The sequence below is a fragment of the Narcine bancroftii genome, chromosome 6 (assembly GCF_036971445.1).
Source record: "Narcine bancroftii isolate sNarBan1 chromosome 6, sNarBan1.hap1, whole genome shotgun sequence".
In the NCBI taxonomy this organism is placed as follows: Eukaryota; Metazoa; Chordata; class Chondrichthyes; order Torpediniformes; family Narcinidae; genus Narcine; species Narcine bancroftii.
Window position 1 is genome coordinate 126071648 of NC_091474.1, and position 22157 is coordinate 126093804.

Sequence of the window (22157 nt, forward strand, 5' to 3'; positions counted from 1 at the left end):
GAACGTATAAATCTACAGCACTGCACAGGCCACTCGGCCCAGTGTTGTTCCGACCTAATTACCGAATCTAACAAATGCTTACGTATTCCCAACTAGATAACACTCCAATTTTCTCAGTTCCATGTACCTATGCAATGGTCTCTTAAGAGATTCTACTGTACCTGCCTCCACCACCATTGCCAGTGGCGCATTCTGCACACCTATCACTCCCTGCATGAAGAACTTAACTCTTACATCCCCCCTTACTTACTCCCAAGCACCTTAAAGCTGTGCACCATGGACCTAGCCATTTCAGCCTTGGGAAAAATCATCTGGATATCTACACGATCAATATCTCTCATCATCTTCTACACCTTTATCAGGTCATCCCTCATCCTCTGTCACTCCAAGGAGAAAAGACCAAGTTCACAACCCATCCTCATAAGGCATACTCTACAATCCAGGCAACATCCTTGTAAATCTCCTCTTTACCCTCTCTCGATAGTATCCTCATCTCTCCCGTAATGAGGTGACCAGAACTGAACACAAAGTGGGGTCAAATCAAGAGCTTGTATAGCCGCCACACAACGTCACGGCTCTTGAACTAGATCCCACAGTTCATGAAGGTCAACACATCATACGCCTTCTTAACAACACGATCAAACTGTGCAACAGCTTTGAGTGTCCTATGCACATGGGCCCCAAAATATCCCAGTTCGTCTACACTCCGCAGAGTCCTCCCAGTCACATTGTATTCTGCCTTCAAATATGACCTCCCGAAATGAAGCACTTCATACATTTCTGGGTTTTACTTAAGGGGAAGTCAACAGATCTTTGTCGTCTTTATTCAATGCAACCAAAAAAAAAGGAGTCTGCTTGCTCCTCTACGTCCCACCCTTATGACTTGCACGTCTCCAGACATTGAAGGCGAGACCTCTCATTTCCCAAGGTTTTCCAACAGGTTCAATAACATTGACAAAGTCCAAGCAATATTTTTGATATTTATACCAAGACTGCCCCCCAAACAATAATACAGTCTAGCTTTGATAACAGCAGTGTACAGGCAACCCTGGGTTATGGTGGAGGGTGGCTGTGTTTCGAGAAAACTAGCAATTTTCTCTCAACTCAAAGATGAACCATCTGTGCACGTCAAGAAGAAAATTTTGGATTTACTTCCTTTCCCCACACACACACACGCTCCATGATCAAACTTTATTCCATGCATAAACAGCCAGGCAATTTTAATAAGTTCTACAACCAGCAATACTTAATTACAGCCAATACAACTCAAGAATGAACCACCCTCCATCCTCAACTAAAGTAAAATATAATTTTCACAACAGACTTCCACTTCACACTTTCTTTCTTGCAGAGGCATCTATAGTTAATGCAGTAATGTAACTTGGTATTTTGGCTTCTACAGTCATGCTTTGCATGGGGTAGAAAGCAATTACATTCTCTTTGCTTGCAATATGTCAAATTCCAAGCTGGATAGTGCTTAAACCAAACTTAATTCAATGATGGCATTCCCTAAATTATAGTTACACCGTGTGGCTTTGAAAGAACTCTGCCTCAAATTGCCACAACAATAAAGGTGCACTTTAACTACCTGGTATAAAGACAATCCAGCACTCACGGCAAACGTTTCCTTAACATTTTTAATGGCATCAGTGGGTTAGCAAGCAAAGTGATATCAGAAAATTGAATGGTGGTCAAAGGTGAAGGCACCATAATTTCTGCATCACAACGACTTATCCCAGGTCATGAAGGACCAATTTATGTCCACTTCTACGTGTGAGTGAACTCCTGTAATATTACTTAATTAAAAAATCTAACATATCCACACACATTCGTTCCTATAAGTGACAGAAGTAGTTACCCCTCTCTCCCTACTTTTAATTATTGATCTTTCACATCTCTGTTTTTGAAGCCATCAGTGCAATACTGTGGAGACACAGTCACCAATCAACTTACGGACAAAATCAGCTGACGGATATCCATAAAACAGAACCCCATCCAGAACCCATATGTTGGAATGATATTTCTTCACTGTGTGCATCAACTACACCAGGAAAATAAGAGATGACCTGTTGGAAATCCATAGCTAGGCTATGGATATCATATACAAAATGATTACAGATAGACAGCCACACACACAATAATGCTTCAAAATGTAAAAGCTGCAATTTTAAAAATCCACACAATTGTTTTTTTAAAAACAGTACTGGAACACCAGTAACATCCTTAAATGCATCTCTGCTGATCATCTCAACCAATGCAAATAATCTTACATTCTACTTGGTTACGTGAGATGGTGAAACCCTTTTGGAATAGATTTAAGGAACCTTTAGAACAGGGGTGTCAAACTCAAATTCACAGAGGGTCAAAATTAAAAACTTGGACTAAGTCGTGGGCCAAACTAAATATTTATTGAAAATTTTCAACAACATCTGCATGTTTTCTCTTCTTTCAACATATGTAATGTTAAACTTTTTCTTATTAAAATAAATGTTTAATAATAGTTTTGGTTAAACTCTTTCCAGAAGAAGCATTAACAAATGAGAAATAAAATATTCAATAAATAATATTTCTCTATAGCCTTTAAGCTCCTTTTAAATGTTTTTTTTTTCACAAGCCAACAAGTCAAAAAAATAACAACTTGCTTCAATGAAAATCGAATCTTTCAACTATGAACAGTCCAAAGTTAACCAAAGAAAATATTAATCCAAGCTTAGCTTGCTACACTGTGATTTACTCTGATGCACCTGGGTCTAAACCAGATACTTGGCATCTCTTCTTAGATGCAAGTTCATCAAACTCTGGGGTCAGAGTTTGCCTCCCACCTGTCTTGAAAGGTCCTGTTTTCTGTCTTTCGTTTGGCCATTTTTCGTAAATGGCCAAACATGTGAATTGGGCGACAGGTCACAGATGCTAATGAATGTAAAGAGAGGAGGTGGGGGCGATTAGCGGGCTGACGGGCCGGCGCCAACGCATTTGCAAAGCATTCTGGGATTTGTAGTATGAGCTGTGCATGCGCTATACTGGCGCGGTGGCCAGCGGGCCAGCTCCAATACATATTTGATATGATCTTGCGGGCCAAATATAATTATATCACGGGCCAAATTTGGCCCGCGGGCCTGAGTTTGACATGTGTGCTTTAGAAGCTATTTTTAAATTGAAGCTTCCACTAGATCCTTTTGTTGGGTTATAATAAAAGATAGAGTTTAGAGATAAAATTAAATAAATTTCAAATTGTATTTTTGAGATTGGCTTTAGCTGTGGCTAGAAAGTGTTTGGCAATTACTTGGAAAAATTAGACTAATTTGAGTATTCAACGATGGCATTTGGAAATGAGATCTTGTATTCCATTGGAAAAGACAACATATAATTTATGTATTAATTATTCCTCTTTTGTTAAAACTTGGAGCCTGTATTTGGATTACATGGGATTGAATTATTAAATTCCCTTTCCACACGTTGGTGGTGTTATTCCGATCCATGGTAACTCAATGATGAATTTTATGTTATGTGATCTCCTCTTTCTTTCTTTTTTTTTTCTTTCTGGGGATAGATTAGAGGGGGGTGGGAAGGAGTGGGTTGTAGGGGTTATTATTCACATAAAAAATATCTTGTATGTATTTTGTTTTTCTAAGCTGTATCTATTATTGTATGTTTAATTATGATCAATAAATAAATTTTTCAAAAAACAAATGCAAATAATGATATTCCATGTTTTTGGTGAAAGCGGTCTCACCTGGAAATGTTCTCAGATTTATGGTCTCAAAGTTTGGGCGCTGAAAGCAGGACTGAGGCGGGGTTTTGACCCAAAAAATCCATCGAGTTTGGGGGCTGTAGATTCCAACATCTGCGATCTCTGTCTCTGCTGAAGCATTTCAGTCCTCCCTGCTCTGGATTTCCCTCAGGTCCCCCTTGCCAGTGGCTGCCCCCCCCCCCCGCTAATATATTACATTTATAAAGGAAAGGGCAGCACGGTTAGCAAAGCTTGTGCAGTGCCAGCGATACAGGTGTGAATCTGGCACTGCCTGTGAGGAGTTTGTACATTCTCCCCTTGGCCTGTGTGGGCTTCCTTCGGTGCTCCAGTTCCCTCCCACATTCTAAGGACGTACGGGGTAGTGGGTTAAATTTATCAGCTGGATGTATTTAGATGGCCAGAAGGGCCTGTTACTCCGCTGTATGTCTAAATTATTATTTTTTAAACATTAAGTAGACAACAACGTTTTGTTGCTGTTCCAAATTGCTAAGCATTCTTTTTCCTCCACTGATACTTCTCTGTCCACTGAGTTCCGCCAACAGCCTGTGCCTTGCTCCAGCATCAGCAATTGTTGAGAACATAGAATATAGAAATGGACACTACAGCACTAAGGCCCTTTCGTCCACCGTGCCGTGCTGACCCAAACCCTACTCAAACAACTGCTGCATAACCCTCAGTTCCACATCACTTGCTTTAAAAGATCTTATTGTACCTGCCTCCACCAACATTGCCAACAGACCCTTCCATGCATGCACGCATCCACTACTCTGTGCGAAAAACTTGCCTCTTATATCGCCTCTTTACTTTCCCAAGCACCTTAAAGATAGGCCCCCTCTTGTTAGTCATTTCAGCCAAGAGAAAAAGACTCTGGCCATCCACGCGCTCAATGCCTCTCATCTTGTACATCAGTATCAGTCTCTCTAGTGCTTTCTACTCAATCAAATGATGAGTTGATAGTTTGGATGCTAAATTGGCCGGCTCATAGAAGGTAGTGGCGAAGGGTGTTATCCGAGCTGGAAGCCTGTGACCAGCAGTGTTCCCCAGGGATTGGTGTTGGAACCCATTATTTGTGATAATATACCAATGATAGATGATAGTGGGTGACTTAGTAAGTTTGCAGATTGGTGGAGTTCTGCAGAGCAGTGGTTCTCAACCTTTTTCTTTCGACCCACATACCACCTTAAGCAACCCCTTACTAATCACAGATCACTGATGGCATAGGGATTACTTAAAGTGGGATGTGAGTGGGAAGAAAAAGGTTGAGAACCACTGGTGTTGAGGTTAATCGAAGAATGTGTATAGAAAAAAAAAGACATGATATAACTCAGTTACATGGCAATTGGAGTTTAATCTGGACAAGTATGAGGTGATGCACTTAGGGATGTCAAACGTAAAGGGAATTTATACGGTTAATGGCAGGGCTCTTAAATGGATTGATGTGCAGAGGGATTTTGGGTCCCAGGTTCATAGCTACATGAAAGTAGCCATGCAAGTAGATAGGTTGGTAAAGAAAGCATATGGACTGCTTGGATTTATTGAGTTTAAAAATAAGGAGGTTGTGTTGCAGCCATAAAAAACTTTGGTTAGTCCACATTTGGAATACTGTGTCAAATTCTGATTGTTCTCATTATGAGGATTCTGGAGGTTTTGGAAATGGGACAGAAAAGGGATGTTGTCTGATTTAGAGGGTTCAAGTTCAGGGGTCAGATTGGACAAACCTGGGTTGTTTTCTCTGGATCTTCAGAGACTGAGGGGAGACCTGATGGAGGAGAATAAAATCACGGCAGCCATTCATAGGGTGTCAGAATCTTTTTCCCCCAGGGAAAAACGTCACACACTGGAGGCCATGCATTTAAGGTGAGGTGGAGGAAGTTTAAGGGAGATGAGTGGGGTAAATATTTTACAGAGAGTGATAGGTGCCTACAACAGGCTGCCAGGAGTAGTGGTAGAAGCAGGTACTAAGCCATAGGTGCTCTGTGGTTAGTAAGGGATTATCTTGGGTGGTATGTGAGAGGAAAGGTTGCGAACCACTGAAATAGAGGGGGATGCATCACGTGCAAGCAGCAAAGCTTTAGTTTAATTTGGGGCGTCCTGTTCGGCAGACACAGGGCTGAAGGTGCACCATTGTTCAGTGCCAACTAAACATTTGTGAATTCCCAAACATTCTAAAATCACTGAGATTTCAGTTGAGAATTATAATACAAAATTTTAACATGGAATACACATGAAGGAAAGCAATTTAAAAAACAATTAAACTGACAACTTCATACGTATGCACAACATTCTTTTTCTCTTTCACCTCATGTACTTGCCCAAGGTGAACCTGGCATGGATTAACTAGGTGGTTTTTCTGGCCGAGTACACGCATTTGGACACAGAGAAGGTTCTCCCACAGCCTCTGCTCTTGGTGGAAAACTACTTCCACTGTTAAATTCCTGATCCCCAACTCTTAACAGCCACAGTTGAAATGGGAGGCAAAGAACCCGGACATCCTACCTGCCCTTTCTCCAGTTTGCTGTCCACCCTGCTCCATGAGGAAAGCCTCTCACTTACTAGCATCGACTGCATAATCCTGGTCTAGACTTCAGAAAATCCATTCGACAAGATGCCCTTCCCCTGTGAAATCTGTACCGACAACTTTGCATTTTGCATTTCTGGTTCTTGACTGCAGGTCACCTTCCCCCTAGCCACGAATGCAAACATGCTCACAAAATCTGGCTACATTTTATGATAGTTTTTTTGTGTGTGTGGGGCAAGGCCAACATTTCTCCCTATTATCTGGCGTCAAATCGGACTAACCCGTCATCTTAACGTAAAGATTTTGAGGGTGGAGGCAGTCTGAAAACATCAACATGGTGAAACACTTTTTCCTTAAGAAAACTTAATTTAGGACACTCCCACTTTGAAAGGCAAAGTCACACCAGGATCTGGAAGTCTGATTCAATGTCTCCCAGTATTGCTTTCTGAGCAAAGAACGACAGCCACCTTTGTGCTCTGACCTCGAACAAGCCAACCAAACTTGAGAACAGCAGCAGAAATCCAACTCTCCGGGGGTGGGGGAGAGGGAGAGAGAGGGGGGGGAGGGAAAGAGAGAGAGGGGGGGAGAGGGAGGGAGAGAGAGGGGGGAGAGGGAGGGTGAGAGAGGGGGGGAGAGGGAGGGTGAGAGAGGGGGGGGAGAGGGAGGGTGAGAGAGGGTGAGAGAGGGGGGGAGAGGGGGGGGGGAGAGGGGGGAGAGGGGGGAGAGGGGGGAGAGGGGGGAGAGGGGGGAGAGGGGGGGAGAGGGGGGAGAGGGGGGGAGAGGGGGGAGAGGGGGGAGAGGGGGGGAGAGGGGGGGAGAGAGAGAGAGAGAGGGGGAGGGAGGGGAGAAAGAGAGAGAGAGAGAGAGAGGGGGAGGGAGGGAGAGAGAGAGAGAGAGGTCTGTCCTCACCAAATATCTTCTGTTTGGACATGCTGGCAGGGTTTTTTTTAAAAAAACATTCCCATTTCTGGGTCAATGTGCAACAGAACCTCCATCGGTCAATAAATACCTCACACAGAAAGGCTTGGGGAAAAAAATCAAACCCAAGTCTCGTTAGTTGCCAGTTAATACGCAATCTCTTTCCCAGTTCTGACCAGGGGTTTCCACTTGAAACGTTAAAACCCGTGTCTCTCTTTCTGCTGCCTGACCTCTCCAGAATATTTTTTAATTTTAAAGAAATCAGATTTCCAGCCCCTTAAGTTCAAAACCCAAGCCTTGTTTGCTTGTAAAACTGTCGACCTTAAAGCATACCAGAGCTTTGTTTTTTTTTATATCTACAAAGCCTTAATACTTCGATAATCTGCTCCCTCGGGCAAAGAAATCCACGCTCTTTAAACCTCTTGCCCAAGTAAACGTTCCAGAGATGGTGCAGTGTGGGGAAGATGCTTGCGGAGACCACAACTGTGCTCCACCTCTTTCAGCCAACAAACAGAGCCGGCCGAAGAAAAGTTTGGGGGGGGGACGTACCACCCCGCAGAGCTGGCGATCACCACTCGTCCACCCAGGCCAGTTCGGAGGCCACTTTACCTTGGGCAGATCCCGCAGCTGGTTGGCGTCGAGCAGCAGCTCCTCCAAACTGCGACTGTAGCGATAAATCTCGGCGGGGACAGCGAGGAGCGAGCAGTGCCTCTTGTCCACCACTTCCACTTGCCGGTTGCACCGCCACAGAGGGATGCAGTTGAACATGGTCTCAGGAGGGGCGGCGAGGGAGATCGCGCTGGGGGAAGTGCTCGGATGGAACGCCCGCTCCGGGCTCTCAGGCTCCGCAGCCCGGCCGTCTCCCGCAGCAGAAGAAGCAAGGAAGGCGGAAAGCCAAGGTAAGTAGAATACACATTAACTTCAACATAAAGAAGTCGAGCTCAGTCCACGGATTGGCGATGCTCTCCTGTTGCTCCCAGTGGAATGCACCCTCTCTTTCTCTCTCCTTTACATATCTTTTCTGGGGGGGGTTTCCCACCCTCTCCTTCACAGTTTCCTCTCCTTCTAGTTCCTGAACCGGAACATACACTCCCTCTCTCTCCAGCTGACGTCAACACTCCCAGAGGCCAGTCTGCGTGGGGGAAGTTTGGAAATAAATGTGGCAGGACAGACTTCATCGCTGAGCCCGGCTGGCGCTTTCATTTTCTTTCAACTGGGTTCCCGTACAGGTGGGAACTGGACACCCTACCTGCCTTTCGCTCATACCTTGACGTGGGTCACCCTTTACTTACCCGAGATGGTTCGTGACCTGTTTGTGTATTGCACTGCATTCCTAGCGTCTGCAGACTTTCCTGTTCGCCTTCAGGTACAAGACGTTCAGGGCGGAGTTTGACAAGGAAGTCTGCGGGCACTGGGCTTGCAGTGCACCAGAGTGGGCAGATCAAAGGGTTGCTGAGTCCATTTAGTGGCACAAGAAAATCTGAGGGTGCTGGGGTCTAGTGCGGTGCGCAAACGGGCAGGAGAAATTCAGCAGGTACCTCAGCACAGAGCCCTTAGGAGGTTAAGGGTAACGAACGAACGTTTCGGGGCCCGAGCCCTTCGTCAAGGTAGTGCTGTTGATACGATGTGCTCAGGGCATTTGAGGTCTCCCGGCGAGTGGGCGGAAGCTGGAAAAGCAGCAGGTCGAGCAGCATCTGTGGAGGGAAACGGACAGTAGACGGTTCAGCTCTCTCTCTCTCTCTCTCTTCCTCCTCCTTCCCTCCCTCGTCCAGGTTTAGAGGAGAAGTCGCCAGTATAAAGGGGAGGTGGCAGGTGGATCTCGGTGAAGATGGAGGCAGGTGAGAGAGGGAAGGATGAAGGTCGGGACTGATAAATTGAAACAACATGGAATCCACTGCAACCAGACGAGGAAGGGGTGGGACAAGAAATTGGGTAATAGGGGCTGGGATGGTTAGTTTATAAGGGGAGTGTGAAAAGAGAGGGCCCATGGAGTCAGTAGTTCTCAACCTTTTTCTTCACACTTGTATCCCACTTTAAAGCCGTGTTCAGGTGCACGGGAGGCACCTCAGAATGCACTCCGGCTCCTGTTCCTTCAGGATGTCAGGGTTGGGGTGGCGAGCGTAGGATGTCAGTGATTATCCCTCTCAAAGGAGGGTTGGAAAGTGCGCCTCGGAGGCGCCTCCTGCTCTTCCAGGTGGCCTCCCGACAGCCACACAGAGGTAGAACATGCGGCTTTACATCAGGGTCTTTTGGCCACCTGAAAGAGCCTTAAGTCATGCCACTGGTGCTCTGTGATTAGTAAGGGATTGCTTAAAGTGGGATGTGAGTGGGAAGGGAAGGTTGAGAATCACTGCTCTAAGCCCAGTTGTTACTGAAATATTTTGATTGAGAAAAATGATCATTGCTCCATTTCCTTTGGTGCTATGAAACCGTGCACATAAGAGTCAATTAGCGACGATTAAAACAGGGGTTTCCAAACTTTTCCTTTCCACCCACATCCCACCTTAAGCAATCCCTTACTAATCACAGCACCTGTGGCATAGGGAATACTTCGTGGTATGAGAGTGGAAAGGAAAAGGTTGAGAACCACTGACGAACCAAGAGGAATAAGAGGGGCTATTTTCTGCTGTATTTCCGGCTTCACTCTGGAAGAGGAGGATGCTGGAGAGAGACGGGTTGGTAGTAGGGAGGGGAATTACAACCAGTAAGTGAGGGTGGCTGTCACAGAGGCAGGGGTGGGTGCGGGGCAGTTAGCTCTTTGCCTTCGGCCCGAATTGCTGTTCAGAATGAGGAGGTCTTCAAGAGAGGTAAAGATTACTGTAAAACCCACGGAGCTTTGGAAAAGTGAGAGGTATTCTCGTCAATTCTAAGACTGGCAGTATTTTTTAAATTAAAGCTGCTTCTGCTGGAAATCTGAAATAAAAGCAGGAAACAGTGGACGACTTGGGTCTGCGACCCTTCCAACAGATCTGAAGCATTTCTAGGGTGGGCAGATCGTTCAGATGCAGGTGGTAGAATTTCGGGATGAAGAGTTCGGGACTGCGGCGGAAAGCGTTTGCTTTCCCTCTAAATTCTTAAGATTGTTGCGACTTGGTAGATCGGTTTTGGACCCTGAGCCCGAGCTTGGTGAACCACGAACCACGCTCTATGTTCTCTCCAATTTAACTATAGCGTCTCGGTGATGTTTTAACAATTAATTTAAATAAAAACATTCCGCTCGGAGTACAGCCGGACAATTATTTCCAAAGAACTCCACACGAATGCCAAGTACAACTTTAAAAAGTTGACCGCAAGCAGTTGCTTGGCATAGGAACGGAGAATTGAGAGAGCGGGACCCGTCCGTGTACATTGTGCACCACCCGGGGATTGAATCGTTCAGAATGAGCCCCAATTGCCTACACTTGGTAGACGCCCCTTGCCAAGTTGCCGCATTTCAGGCAGGTTGGGCGTCCTCCTGTGCACAGAAGTGGTTTCCAATTCACAAGTTTTCCCAAGCACCACTTTGAGTGTGTGTCCGCCCATGGTGAATAGTGAGCCCCCGTTAAACGTGCGCGGTGTTTGGGGGGCCCGGAAGAGTTTGCGAGCCCTGCAAGGGTCCCCTCCTTCCCCGCCATCTGAAACTTGTCCACCTGACGCCTCGGTCGCGATGGGAGGGCGCATCCGACTCGGCCACTGTTAACCGTTGCTACAACAACCATTCTCCTTCCTTTGAGTAAAAAGGATGATAATTTGGCTCTAAATCGTCCTAGATCAGTGGTTCTCAACCTTTTTCCTCCGCTCACATACTACTTTAAGTAATCCCTATGCCATCCGTGCTCTGTGATTAGTAAGGGATTGCTTAAGGTGGGATGTGGGTGGGAAAGGGAGAATCACTGGTCTAGACCCAATATTTTGCTTGAGAAAAATTGTCATTGGCCCATTTCCTTTGGAGTTATGAAACCGTGCACATAACGAGTCAATTAGGTACGATTAAATCAGTGGTTTTCAATCTTTTTCTTTCCACCCACATCCCACCTTAAACAATTCCTTACTAATCACAGAGCACCTATGGCATAGGGAATAATTAAAGTGTAGTAGTGATAGATAATATAGTTCAGTTATCGACTTTCATGCCTCGCAAGATAAATAATATAGTAGTGATAAATAATAGTTTGGTTATATTGACTATAATGCCTTGCAAGATAATATAGGTTGGTTATCTACTCTAATGACTGGCACGTTACACATGACGATGAGGGAGTTAAAACAGCAATGATGGAATAAAGACTGGAACATATTTGAACTCAACCTCAGAGTGTTGACTTTGTTTGACCTCAGGATTGGACATTGGTGACGAGAATGAACTGAGATTCTTGATATTTAGCTAAACAGGAGAAAATATAACATTTGCAGGAATTGAAGCCCCAGGAATTAAAGGGTTGTCTCCATTTGACCCGACTGGAAGAGCAAGTGCTCGCTGGGTGGCTTGGTACGAGGAGTTCGATTCATATGCCGACAGTTTGGGTCTGTTTATCGACGGGGCGATGCTGGCGGAGCTCACGCGGAAGAGGGCCCTACTCCTATATACTGCTGGGGCTGCAGTGCAGATTTTCAAGGTGCTGGCCAACATGGGGAACAAAGTGGATTATAATAGAGCTGTTGAAAAAGCATTTTGTCGTGGAATCAAATGCCACATTCCAACGCCATGTCTTTCGACAGATCAAACAGAGGCACATGGAAAGCATTGCACAATTGGTTACACGACTCAAGAAGGTGTCTGAAGGTTGCAATTATGGAGCAGATTTGGAAAACCAGATTCGAGATCAGGTGGTACAAAGTTGTGCATCAAACCACTTGAGACGCAAGTTGTTGGAGAAAGGTGCAACACTCACACTGGCAGAAACATTGACAATAGCAGCATAATTTGAAACAGTGGAAACTCAGTTTCAGACAATGAAATTGGATGGTCCCCCAGCTGGACGTGATGGTGCATATTCTGGTCAAGTTCATAAGATATTTACCGCCACAAGCCAAGGACAGGAACATGGTAAGCACACGAGTTATTCGGAATGTCGTGAATGTTATTGATGTGGCAATATCAGTCATTTTGGCAAGGATTTGGCTGTCCGGCTAGGAGTCAAGTGTACAGAAGCTGTGGTAGAAAGGGCCATTTTGCTAAGACATGCAAAATGGTAAACCTGGACGTACAAATAATTATGGAGGAAGAAGGGGGGTGAGAGGCGGACATAGGCCAAAGGGCAAACCAGCAGGGAGGATATTGCAGTAGACTTCTTGGGGCCCATTCCCAACTGGAGAGTTGATTTATGGTGGTTGTCGACTATTATAGCAAATGAGTACGTCATCATGAAATCAACAACAGCAGAAAAGATGGAGATCTTCACCAGACATGGCTTACCAGTGACTTTGCATTCGGACAATAGACTTCAATTCATATCAGAGATATTCCGAGAATTCATGAGAACCATTGGTGTACACCACCACAAGGTTATACCAAAGTGGCCACAGGCCAATGGAGTAGTTGAACGTCAGAATCAGTCACTGGAGAAAAGAATGAGAATCGCTCAAGGCAAGGACTGGAAATAAGTTTTTTTGACCTATGTAGCAGCATACAGAGCGACACCACAGGAAAAAGTCTAGCAGAACTCTTGTTCGGTAGATCAAAACCAAAATACCACTGGTTGTTAACGTAGTAAATGACCAGGAAGTGGAAGACCACAATACTAAAAGAAAAGGGGCAACAAAACTGTATGCAGACATGAAAAGGAATGCCAGACCTTCAGATGTAATACCAGATGATGAGATACTGGTGAGGAAAGAAAGTCAGAATAAAATGAACACACCGTTTATTCCCCAACCATATATTGTGGTGTCCAGAGAAGCAAATCAGGTGATGGTCCAGTCACCAGATGGCATTACTTATGACAGAAACACATCACATGTGAAAAAGTATTATCGTTGCCACGCTCCAGTGATGTCGACGCCAGACTAAACTGCGAGAGAGAAGAGCCAAGATGACCAGCTTGATGGACCTGGAATGCACCAGCTGGAAAGAGAAACTACTGGAAACCAGCATCCAGGCGGTAGACAAACTGAGTAGTCCAGAAGCGGGCCAGCCAATACCAGGAGGTAGACCGCAACATCAGTGACGACCACCTAGGAGATTTCAAGACTTCATGATGTAGTAGCATGGAGAACTTGGTATTTTATCATTTGAAAATCTGTGTTTTGTAAGTCATCAGAGAAAATATGTGATTTGGACATTGATATTGGTATTGAAAATCATCAGTATCAAAAGCTAACTGTTTTAGAAATAGTTTAAGCATCATTCATTTATTTGATGGTCCTTCTTATTTGATAAGGGAGGGATATTATATAAATAATATAGTTCAGTTATATTGCAAGATAATATAGAATGGCTGGCACGTTGCACAAGACTATGAGGGAGTAAAAGACAGCAATGGTGGAATAAAGTCTGAACATATTTGAACTCAACCTAAAAGTGTTGACTTTGTTTGACCTCAGGATTCAACAGTATGTGAATGGAAAGAAAAAGGCTGAGAACCACTGGACTAGATTCCCAACCAGTCTTGTATTCTTTGAGAATCTGAAGTGTTGGATTAAAAAATGTCCTGAAGCCAGCGGGAGAACCAGCCTACTCAAAAATACAATGCACAAATTTTTCAAAGTGTGCAGTTCCAGTTACACGCATTGTGAGCCACGCAGGCGTGATCCTGAACTTCTCAACAAAAACGAGCAAAATGCAGTATTTGGATTTCCAGTTGCCTCTTTGCACCTCCTAGTGGATGTTTGCAGAATATACAGTGGACTTCTGATAGTCTGACCATCCTTTTCACAGAAACAAACTGTTCTAGACTGTACTGAATTATTATTCTGCCTAGTCCCACTGACCTGCACCCAGACCATGCTTATCCCATCCATGTACCTGTCCAAATTTTTCTTTAATGTCTAAATTGAGCCTACATTCACTAATTCAGATGGCAGCTCATTCCACACTCCCACCACTGCATGAAGAAGTTCCATAGCAAATAAGGAAACTTTTATTTTAAAACACATTGGTATTCTGGAATAAAGTTGATAAGGAAATATGAAGATCTGGTTGGACATCCAGGAAAACACCGCTGTTTCAAAATAGACTTATTCCTTTTTCTATGGGGAATCGATATCTAAAGATTTGGCAACAGCATGGTATTAATAAGATTGAGGATTGTTTTGAGGGAGGTAAAATTTATATAAAAATTAAGGAACAATTTAATTTAATAGATCTGAAAATACTAGATTGTTATTATCAACCACAATTTGATTTGAAATTGTCACCAGAAACAGAGGTAGAAACATTGTTATGTAATGGGAATATAAAGAAATTTATTTCAGTAATCTACAAATTATTACAAAAGAAATCTGAGAAATTAGGAATTGATAGATCAAGATAAAGATGGGAAGTAGATATGAATCTATAAAAAGATGAGAGAAAATGGAATGATATATGTAAACATAGGAAGTAGGAACAGGAGTAGGCCAAAAATGGCCCATCGAGCCTGCTCTGCCATTCAATAAGATCATGGCTGATCTAATTTATGACCTAACTCCACCTACCTGCCTTCTCCCCATATCCCCTAATTCCTCTATCATGTAAAAATTTATCTAACCGAATTTTAAATATGTTTAATGAGGCAGCCTCAACCACTTCCCTGGTTAGAGAATTTCAAACATTCACTACTCTCTGGGGAAAAACTATTTTTCCTCATCTCTGTCCTAAATCTACTCCCCCGAATCTTGAGACTGAGTCCTCTCGTTTTAGTTTCCCCGGCCAGCTCAAAAAACCTTCCTACATCTATCCTATCCATACCCTTCATAATCCTATATGTTTCTGTAAGATCTCCTCTCATTCTTCTGAACTCGAGCGAATACAATCCTAGACGATTTAATCTTTCATCATAAGTCAATCCTTTCATCCCAGGGATCAACCTAGTAAACCTCCTCTGGACCGTCTCCAAAGCCAGTATATCCTTCCTCAAATATGGAGACCAGAACTGGACACAGTACTCCAGGTGCGGTCTCACCAGTACCTTATACAGTTGCAACATTACCTCCCTACTCCTGAATTCAATTCCTCTAGCGATGAAGGCCAACATTCCATTTGCCTTCTTAATAACCTGCTGCACCTGCAACCTAACTTTTTGCGATTCATGCACAAGCACTCCCAAGTCCCTCTGCACAACAGCATGCTGTAGATTTTCACCCTTTAAATAATATTCAGCTCTTTTATTTTTCTTGCCAAAGTGGATAACCTCACACTTACTAACATTGTACTCCATCTGAAGTTATGAAAAGTACAATAAATGTGAGATACAGACTGGTCCAATACAATTTTATTCACCAGTTATATCTGGTATCTCAAAAGATAAACAAATTGAATCGGATTTACTCGGATTTATGTTTTAGATGTGAACAAGAAGTTGGCACTTTTCTGCATTCTACTTGGCAATGTCCTAAAGTCAGACCTTTCTGGTTGAAAATAGGTAATTTTTTAGAACAAATAGCTGGGATTAAATTCCCACAAGATCCATTATTACTTCTATCAGGAGATTTAAAGGAATTACATTTAAATTTAAACTGTAGATCTATATTTCTATTTTTTTCAATACCACATGTATTGGGGGTTTGAATTATATACTTGTAAAATGAATGAATTTATTGTGGCTTTAAATCTAAAAATAAAATATTTTTTAAAATGTTCCCCAAAGGTACCCTTTAAATTAGTGATTCTCAACCCCTTTCTTTCCACTCACATCGCACTTTAAGTAATCCCTATGCCATTGGTGCTCTGTGATTAGTAAGGGATTGCTTAAGGTGGGATGTGAGTGGGAAGGGAAGGTTGAGAATCACTGCTCTAGACCCAATTGTTACTGAAATATTTTGCTGGAGAAAAATGGTCATTGGCCCATTTCCTTTGGAGTTATGAAACCATGCACATAACGAGTCAATTCGGGACGATTAAAACAGTGGTTTTCAAACTTTTTCTTTCCACCCACATACTGCCTTAAGCAATCCTTACTAATCACATGGCATAGGGATTACTTAAAGTGGGATGTGAATGAAAGAAAAAGGTTGAGAACCACTGATTTACATTGTCCTCCTTTCTCCCTTAACCCAAGTCATCTAGTTTTTGCCCTCAGTGGAATAGAAAAACCTGCTGATTATTTCTAGGTTCTTTGGCCCAACTGGTCCATGTTATCCAAGCCAGTCCCATTTTTCTTGCATGAACTAATCTCACAATCCAGAAAATTAAACCTTTATTATGCTTGTGACTGGCAAAACAAAAATAGAAAGTCATGGTTTCATAACTCCAAAGGAAATGGGCCAATGACCAAAAAAAAATAGAAAGTCAAGGAAGAGAGGACAACCTTGACTAAAGGATGGATTGGAACCTTTGCCAAAAAAAGTCAAAATAATGCACAGAAATAGAATACAAGAGTTCAGATCGATTAAAGGACTATCAGTTGTTCAAATTATGATTCAGTTCATTGTTTCACCCGCATCAAAAATCTAAGATCATTATAATTTAATTGTTTCTAATTGTGTGTGGTGACTAGCCTTTGGCAATCCCAGTGATGTGAGTGAAAGAAAATCAAGAAAAATCTGCAGATGCTTAAAATCTGAAATAAAAAGAAAAAACTGGAGGCATGTAGGAGGCAGCCGATGCTGAAATCTCATGGCAAACACAATCTATGGGAGGAATTCAGCAGGTCGACAGGCATTAGTAGGAGGAGGACCAAGTTTTTGAGCCGAAACTCTTCAACAGGATTGAGAAAAACTGTAAATGGCAATGTAAAGAGGCAGGATGGGAGGGGTGAGGCAGGACCCCACTCAGGAAGGGCCAACCATAAGGAAGTGAAATATGATGGAGAGAGGGCAAATGTCAGACAATAGGAGAAAGAGGTGAGAAAAGCAAAGAGGCCAGGAAGATGAATTGTACAGGGTGGGGGTGGAAAGAGGAGTGATCAGATGATTCCAGTGGGGAGATGGGGATTTGTGAAAATGGTTGGGGTTGGTGGTGCTCATATGGCATTAGGTCAAAGAATGCAGGGCAGGGTATAGAGAAAAACACAATGCAAGAGCATCATCTTTTACCATTGGGATAACAAAAGGCATAACTGATAACAACGGGAAAGAAACTGTCCTTTAATATAGAGGTTTATGTTTTTAAGCTCATTAATCTTCTGTCCAGTAGATGGAATGGCGACTTGGGTGGGATGAGTCCTTTACTATCTTGGCTGCATTCCCAAGGCAATGAAATGTGTGGATCGAGTTGATGGAGGAGATGTTGCTTCATGCAAAGGACTGAGCCACTGGAACCCAAAGGCTACCTCCACAGGAGACGTGTGGGCAGATGGTCAGAATTCTGACATTTATTTCATTCAATTGTTCCCACACATTCGAGCAACAACAACCTCTTCCAACAAAACATGTAATGACATGTAGAGAAACAGGGTCATTTCTAGCTTTTAGAGACTTAATCCTTCAGTTAACTGCTCTGCACCCCACTGGGATTGCCTCAAGCAGTCCGCTGTGTGATTAATTGTTGATTCTCCAGGTAGTGTAAAGGGCTGGCATTTCATCTAGTCTCCAAGGTTGGTCCACAGGGAGTGCAGTCATTACTGAGGGGCTCTTCAGTTCTCTGTGACTGCTTACCCTTCTCACCCAGAGCAGCCCAGGGACTGAGGTGGCAGCATGGATCCAACCACGAAACAACAGACCACGTAAGTTGGAGGCTGATCATTAATTGCGTGTAATCGTGTGTGACCCAGGATGATGGCCACATAGAACTTTTGTTTTTAAGCACTAAATAACCCAGTGAGTCTCCAGTTGTTTGGAGAGACTGCTGACACATGACTGCCATTTCAGTTCCAAAAGAATCATCAAATTTGCAGATGATACAACATCCTCATCGGCAACAGCGAGGAGGTTGAAAGTTTTGTAAAATGGTGCAAGGAAAAACAACGTTGACGGTACAGAGGAGATGATTGTGGACTTCAGGAGAATGAAAGTCAACCACTCTACACATCAAAGGTTCCATCGTGGAGAGCACAAAGTTCCTTGGTGGGCATATGAAAACCATAGAATCTGATTTGCATGCTCATGCCATTTCAATCAATCGGTTTGTTAATACATAAACACTGCAAACAGACCATTTGCTTGAAGCAAATGTAGATCTCAAAAAAAAACCCCAGCATGGTGTGCATCGCAGACTCACATACTTTGGCCAACCATTTCAATTTCACACACCATTGACCCTGCTTTATATAAGTGACATTTCCTCAAACAATCTGTGCCATCAGTCAGCGATTAGTGCAATGCTATTACAGCGCTAGCAACCTAGGTTCTATTCTGCCGCTGTCTGTGAGGAGTTTGTACATACTCCTCATGTCTGCGTGCCCACGTTCCTTCCACCCTTCAAAAATGTACAAGAGTTGTGTATTTTGGGGGCATGGGCTTGTGGACCAAAAGGGCCTATTAAAAATCAGTAACAGGTGGGGAGATAACAGTATTGTAACTATACTGGAACAGAGATGGTCAGTACTGTGGCCAGGATGTTAATATAAAGACCGCACGGTAACTGGTCCTTCTGGCCCACGACCGTGCTGCCCAAATACACCCATGTGACCAATTACCTTACATTTCTGGAGGGTGGGAGGAAACCGGAGCACCCAGAGAAACCCATGGAGAACGTACAAACGCCTTACAGACAGCGCCAGATTTGAACCCAGGTTGCTGGTGCTATTTGTGCTGGCCACTCCGCTAACTGCGCCACTCCAGGACCCAGTTGTTGAGTGAGTCCGTTAGCCTTTGCTGCATCCCATGCACTCAGCGGCTTCTTAGCATCATGCTGTTGATGGGAAGTTCTCTTCTGTAATGATCTGAGGAGGGGAGCCGAGAGGGATCACCGACACGGCAATTTTGGCTGAGCCTAGTTCAGAATGCTTGTCCTTAACACTCAACCTCCGGGTTCCACCTTTGTTAAAGATGGGGATATTCTTGGAGCATCCAACCCTTTGCGTTCACTTCTGGTTGCCTTATTACAGCAATCATATGGGAGCTCTGGAGAGGGTGCGGAGGAGATGTATCAGGCTGTTGCCTGGATTGGAGAGCGTGTCTTATGAAGAAGGTTACTAGAGCTGGAGCTTTTCTCTTTAGAGGTGACTATAGAGGACTGTCTGTAAGATTATGAGAGTTGTCGATAGGGTGGACAGCCAGCACCTCTATCCTGGGGCCACAGTAGCAAATACCAGAGGACGTCAGAATAAGGTGAGGGAAGAAAGATTTAGGGGAAACATCAGGGGTGAGTCCTTTACATAGAGAGTAGGGGTGCCTGGAATGCATTGCCAGGGGTGGTGGTGGGAACTAGTACAATAGGGTCTTTCAATAGACTCTTAGATAGGTACATGGATAGAAAAATAGAGGGTTATGGGTGTGAGCTAGGGAAGGATTAGATCATTGTGGAGTAGGTTTACATAGGTCAGCACAACATTGTGGGCCGAAGGGCCTGTACGGTGCTGTAATGTTCTCTATTCCATCTGATCGTTCATACTAGCTGCTTAACGCTCTCCCAACGTTATTGATTAGATATGGCAAACTAGTAGTAGGATCTGTTGGTCATGTTGATCTATTGATTTTGCTGCTTACCCTACCCTGTGTTGTACCTTCATTCTGAGTGCACCTGATGCAGTTGCTGGCATGCTCTCTGCATTCTCATTGGTCAAGAACGAGAAACACCAGGCCATGAGATCACAGGGAGATGGTTGTCCCCTAACTCAGGTGGCATGATCCCTGCCACCTCTCTCTCTCGCTCAGTCCTGCTGCCGAGATCTTCCATAAGTCCTATCCCATTGGGCTTTGTGATCAATGGTTTATCAATGTTTCCTTTTTTGCCTTGGCATTAGTTTAATCTAATCATACTCTTGAGCTGTGCCTTCAGAGGTTTTACTACATTCAAGATGCCACATGTAGGGTAGCATGTTAGCATAGCAGTTAGTGCAATGTGATTACAGTGCCAGCAAGCTGGGTTGAAATCCAGCATTATCTGCGAGGGATTTGTATGTTCTCCCCAAGTCTGCATGGGTTTCCTCCCACCTTTCAAAATGTACAGGGGTTGTGGGTTAATTGGGATATTTATGCGGCATGGACTTGTGGGCTGAAAGTTCCTGTTGTCGTGCTGTATGTGTAAATGTCTTTTAAAATGAAATACCAAGCTAATATTGTTGTTAGAGTTGAGCTAACACAAACCTCTTAAACTAGCAAACAACTTGGGTATTGCAGTCATTTAATCATTAATGGAGAGCAAATGATTATTGTAATTTGTGTTTACTGTACCAATTGTAAATTGTGCACAATGTGATACCAAAGAAAGCTTATTCTGCCCCCCAAAGATCAGGCATCCTGTATAGCCGGGGCTGAAATGAAGAGGATTCTATCCAGGGTGAACCCTGACAACATACAACAGGAGCTGAAGGACTGTGCAGCCTAGCTGGGGAAGGTCCTAACGGATATCTTCAACATCTAGTCCAATGGCGCTACAGGAGTCAAGTCAACCACCATCATCGATGCCCAAGAGAATGGTGGTAACCATTCTACTGACCTCTACAATCAAGAAGTGCCTTGAGTGACTGGTAATGAAACACATTATATCACACCTACCAGCAACATTGGACCTGTTTCAGTTTGCCTGCCGTCCAAACTGGTCTACAGCCTCAACCCTCCACTCCGTCCTGACCCACCTTGAGAATGATGCCTCATATGCCAGGTGTGCCTTTCATTGATTTCAGAGCTGGTTAGCAACAAAACCTCAAGTCCTAACAGACTGAGCACTGGGGCACTTCAGGGCTGTGTGCTCAGCCCACAGGCATCCACGCTGCCGACTCGTGGCTTGATACATTAGTAGTCTGTGTCATCGGCAGCAATGAGGAGTTGGCTTACAGGGAGGAGGCTGGGAGGCTTGTAAAATAGTGCAGGAGCAACAACCTGTGCGTAAACACTGAGAAGTCGAAGGAGATGATGCCGGACTTCAGGAGAACGAAGGTCAGCCATTCTCCACTACACATCAATGACTCCGAAATGGAGAGCGGACAACACAATGTTCCTTGGTGTGGACATAATGGAGGACCTATCCTGGACCAACTCCTCCTTGTTAGTCAGGGAGGTGCAGCAGCACCAACACTTCCCAAGGAGGTTGAGGAGGGCAAGGCTAATGGCCCTCATCTTGTCAACATTTTAATGGAGCACATTGTGTGGTACGGTAGCTGCAAAGCATCAGACCAGTCCATACAGAGGAGCGTCAAACTGGGCCAGAAGATCATTCCTCTATTAATGATATTCACTGGGAGTGTTGCTTAAATAGGGATCAAGAAATTATTGAGGACCATTTCCTTCCTGTACACAGGATCTTTTACCCATGACCATCAAGAAGGAGGTACAGGAACATTAAATTCAGGGCTGTCAGGCTGGGAAATAACTTCTCCCCACAGGCTGGGAAATAACTTCTCCCCATAGGCTGTGAGATTGGTGCACAGTGACCTGCACCCAAGCAACTCATTGGAAAATATTTATTTAAAATTATATCTTTATGTATTTGTGTGATTATTATGTGCTGTGTGTTGTATGACAGGTGGAAACCTACAGCCCACGGGGTGGATATGGCCCTCAATCCAAATTTATCCAACCCACAACTCAGTGCGTTCGCCCAATTTCCCCCTGGGCTGCTCCAACATACACCATTTGCCGCACTAAACTTGTCCTCATTCACCCCATGGACTGTGTGTGTGTGTGTGTGTGTGTGTGTGTGTGTGTGTGTGTGTGTGTGTGTGTGTGTGTGTGTGTGTGTGTGTGTGTGTGTGTGTGTGTGTGTGTGTGGGGGCGGGCCATTCACCCACTGGTGAATGTGGAGCTGAGCAA

At 44.1% G+C, this 22157-nt stretch overlaps 1 protein-coding gene and 1 long non-coding RNA gene across 4 annotated transcripts in view; one reads left to right on the plus strand and one right to left on the minus strand.

The window, feature by feature from the left end:
- Positions 1-8543, minus strand: part of lrrc1 (leucine rich repeat containing 1) — a 218589-nt gene extending 210046 nt beyond the window's left edge. The window contains exon 1 of one of the 3 annotated variants that reach the window (XM_069885981.1): positions 8480-8543. In XM_069885981.1, the coding sequence (XP_069742082.1) occupies positions 8480-8518 (39 nt within the window). In that variant the 5' untranslated portion in view covers positions 8519-8543. Of the gene's footprint in view, positions 1-7796; positions 8293-8479 lie in introns of those variants that run through there. The other 2 variants (XM_069885979.1, XM_069885980.1) reach the window with 2 other exon arrangements.
- LOC138736447 (uncharacterized) lies at positions 8319-15861 on the plus strand. Its single transcript, XR_011340281.1, has 3 exons — positions 8319-8416; positions 8960-9025; positions 13710-15861. It is a non-coding gene; the product is annotated as an uncharacterized lncRNA (long non-coding RNA).
- The last annotated feature ends 6296 nt before the right edge of the window (positions 15862-22157 follow it).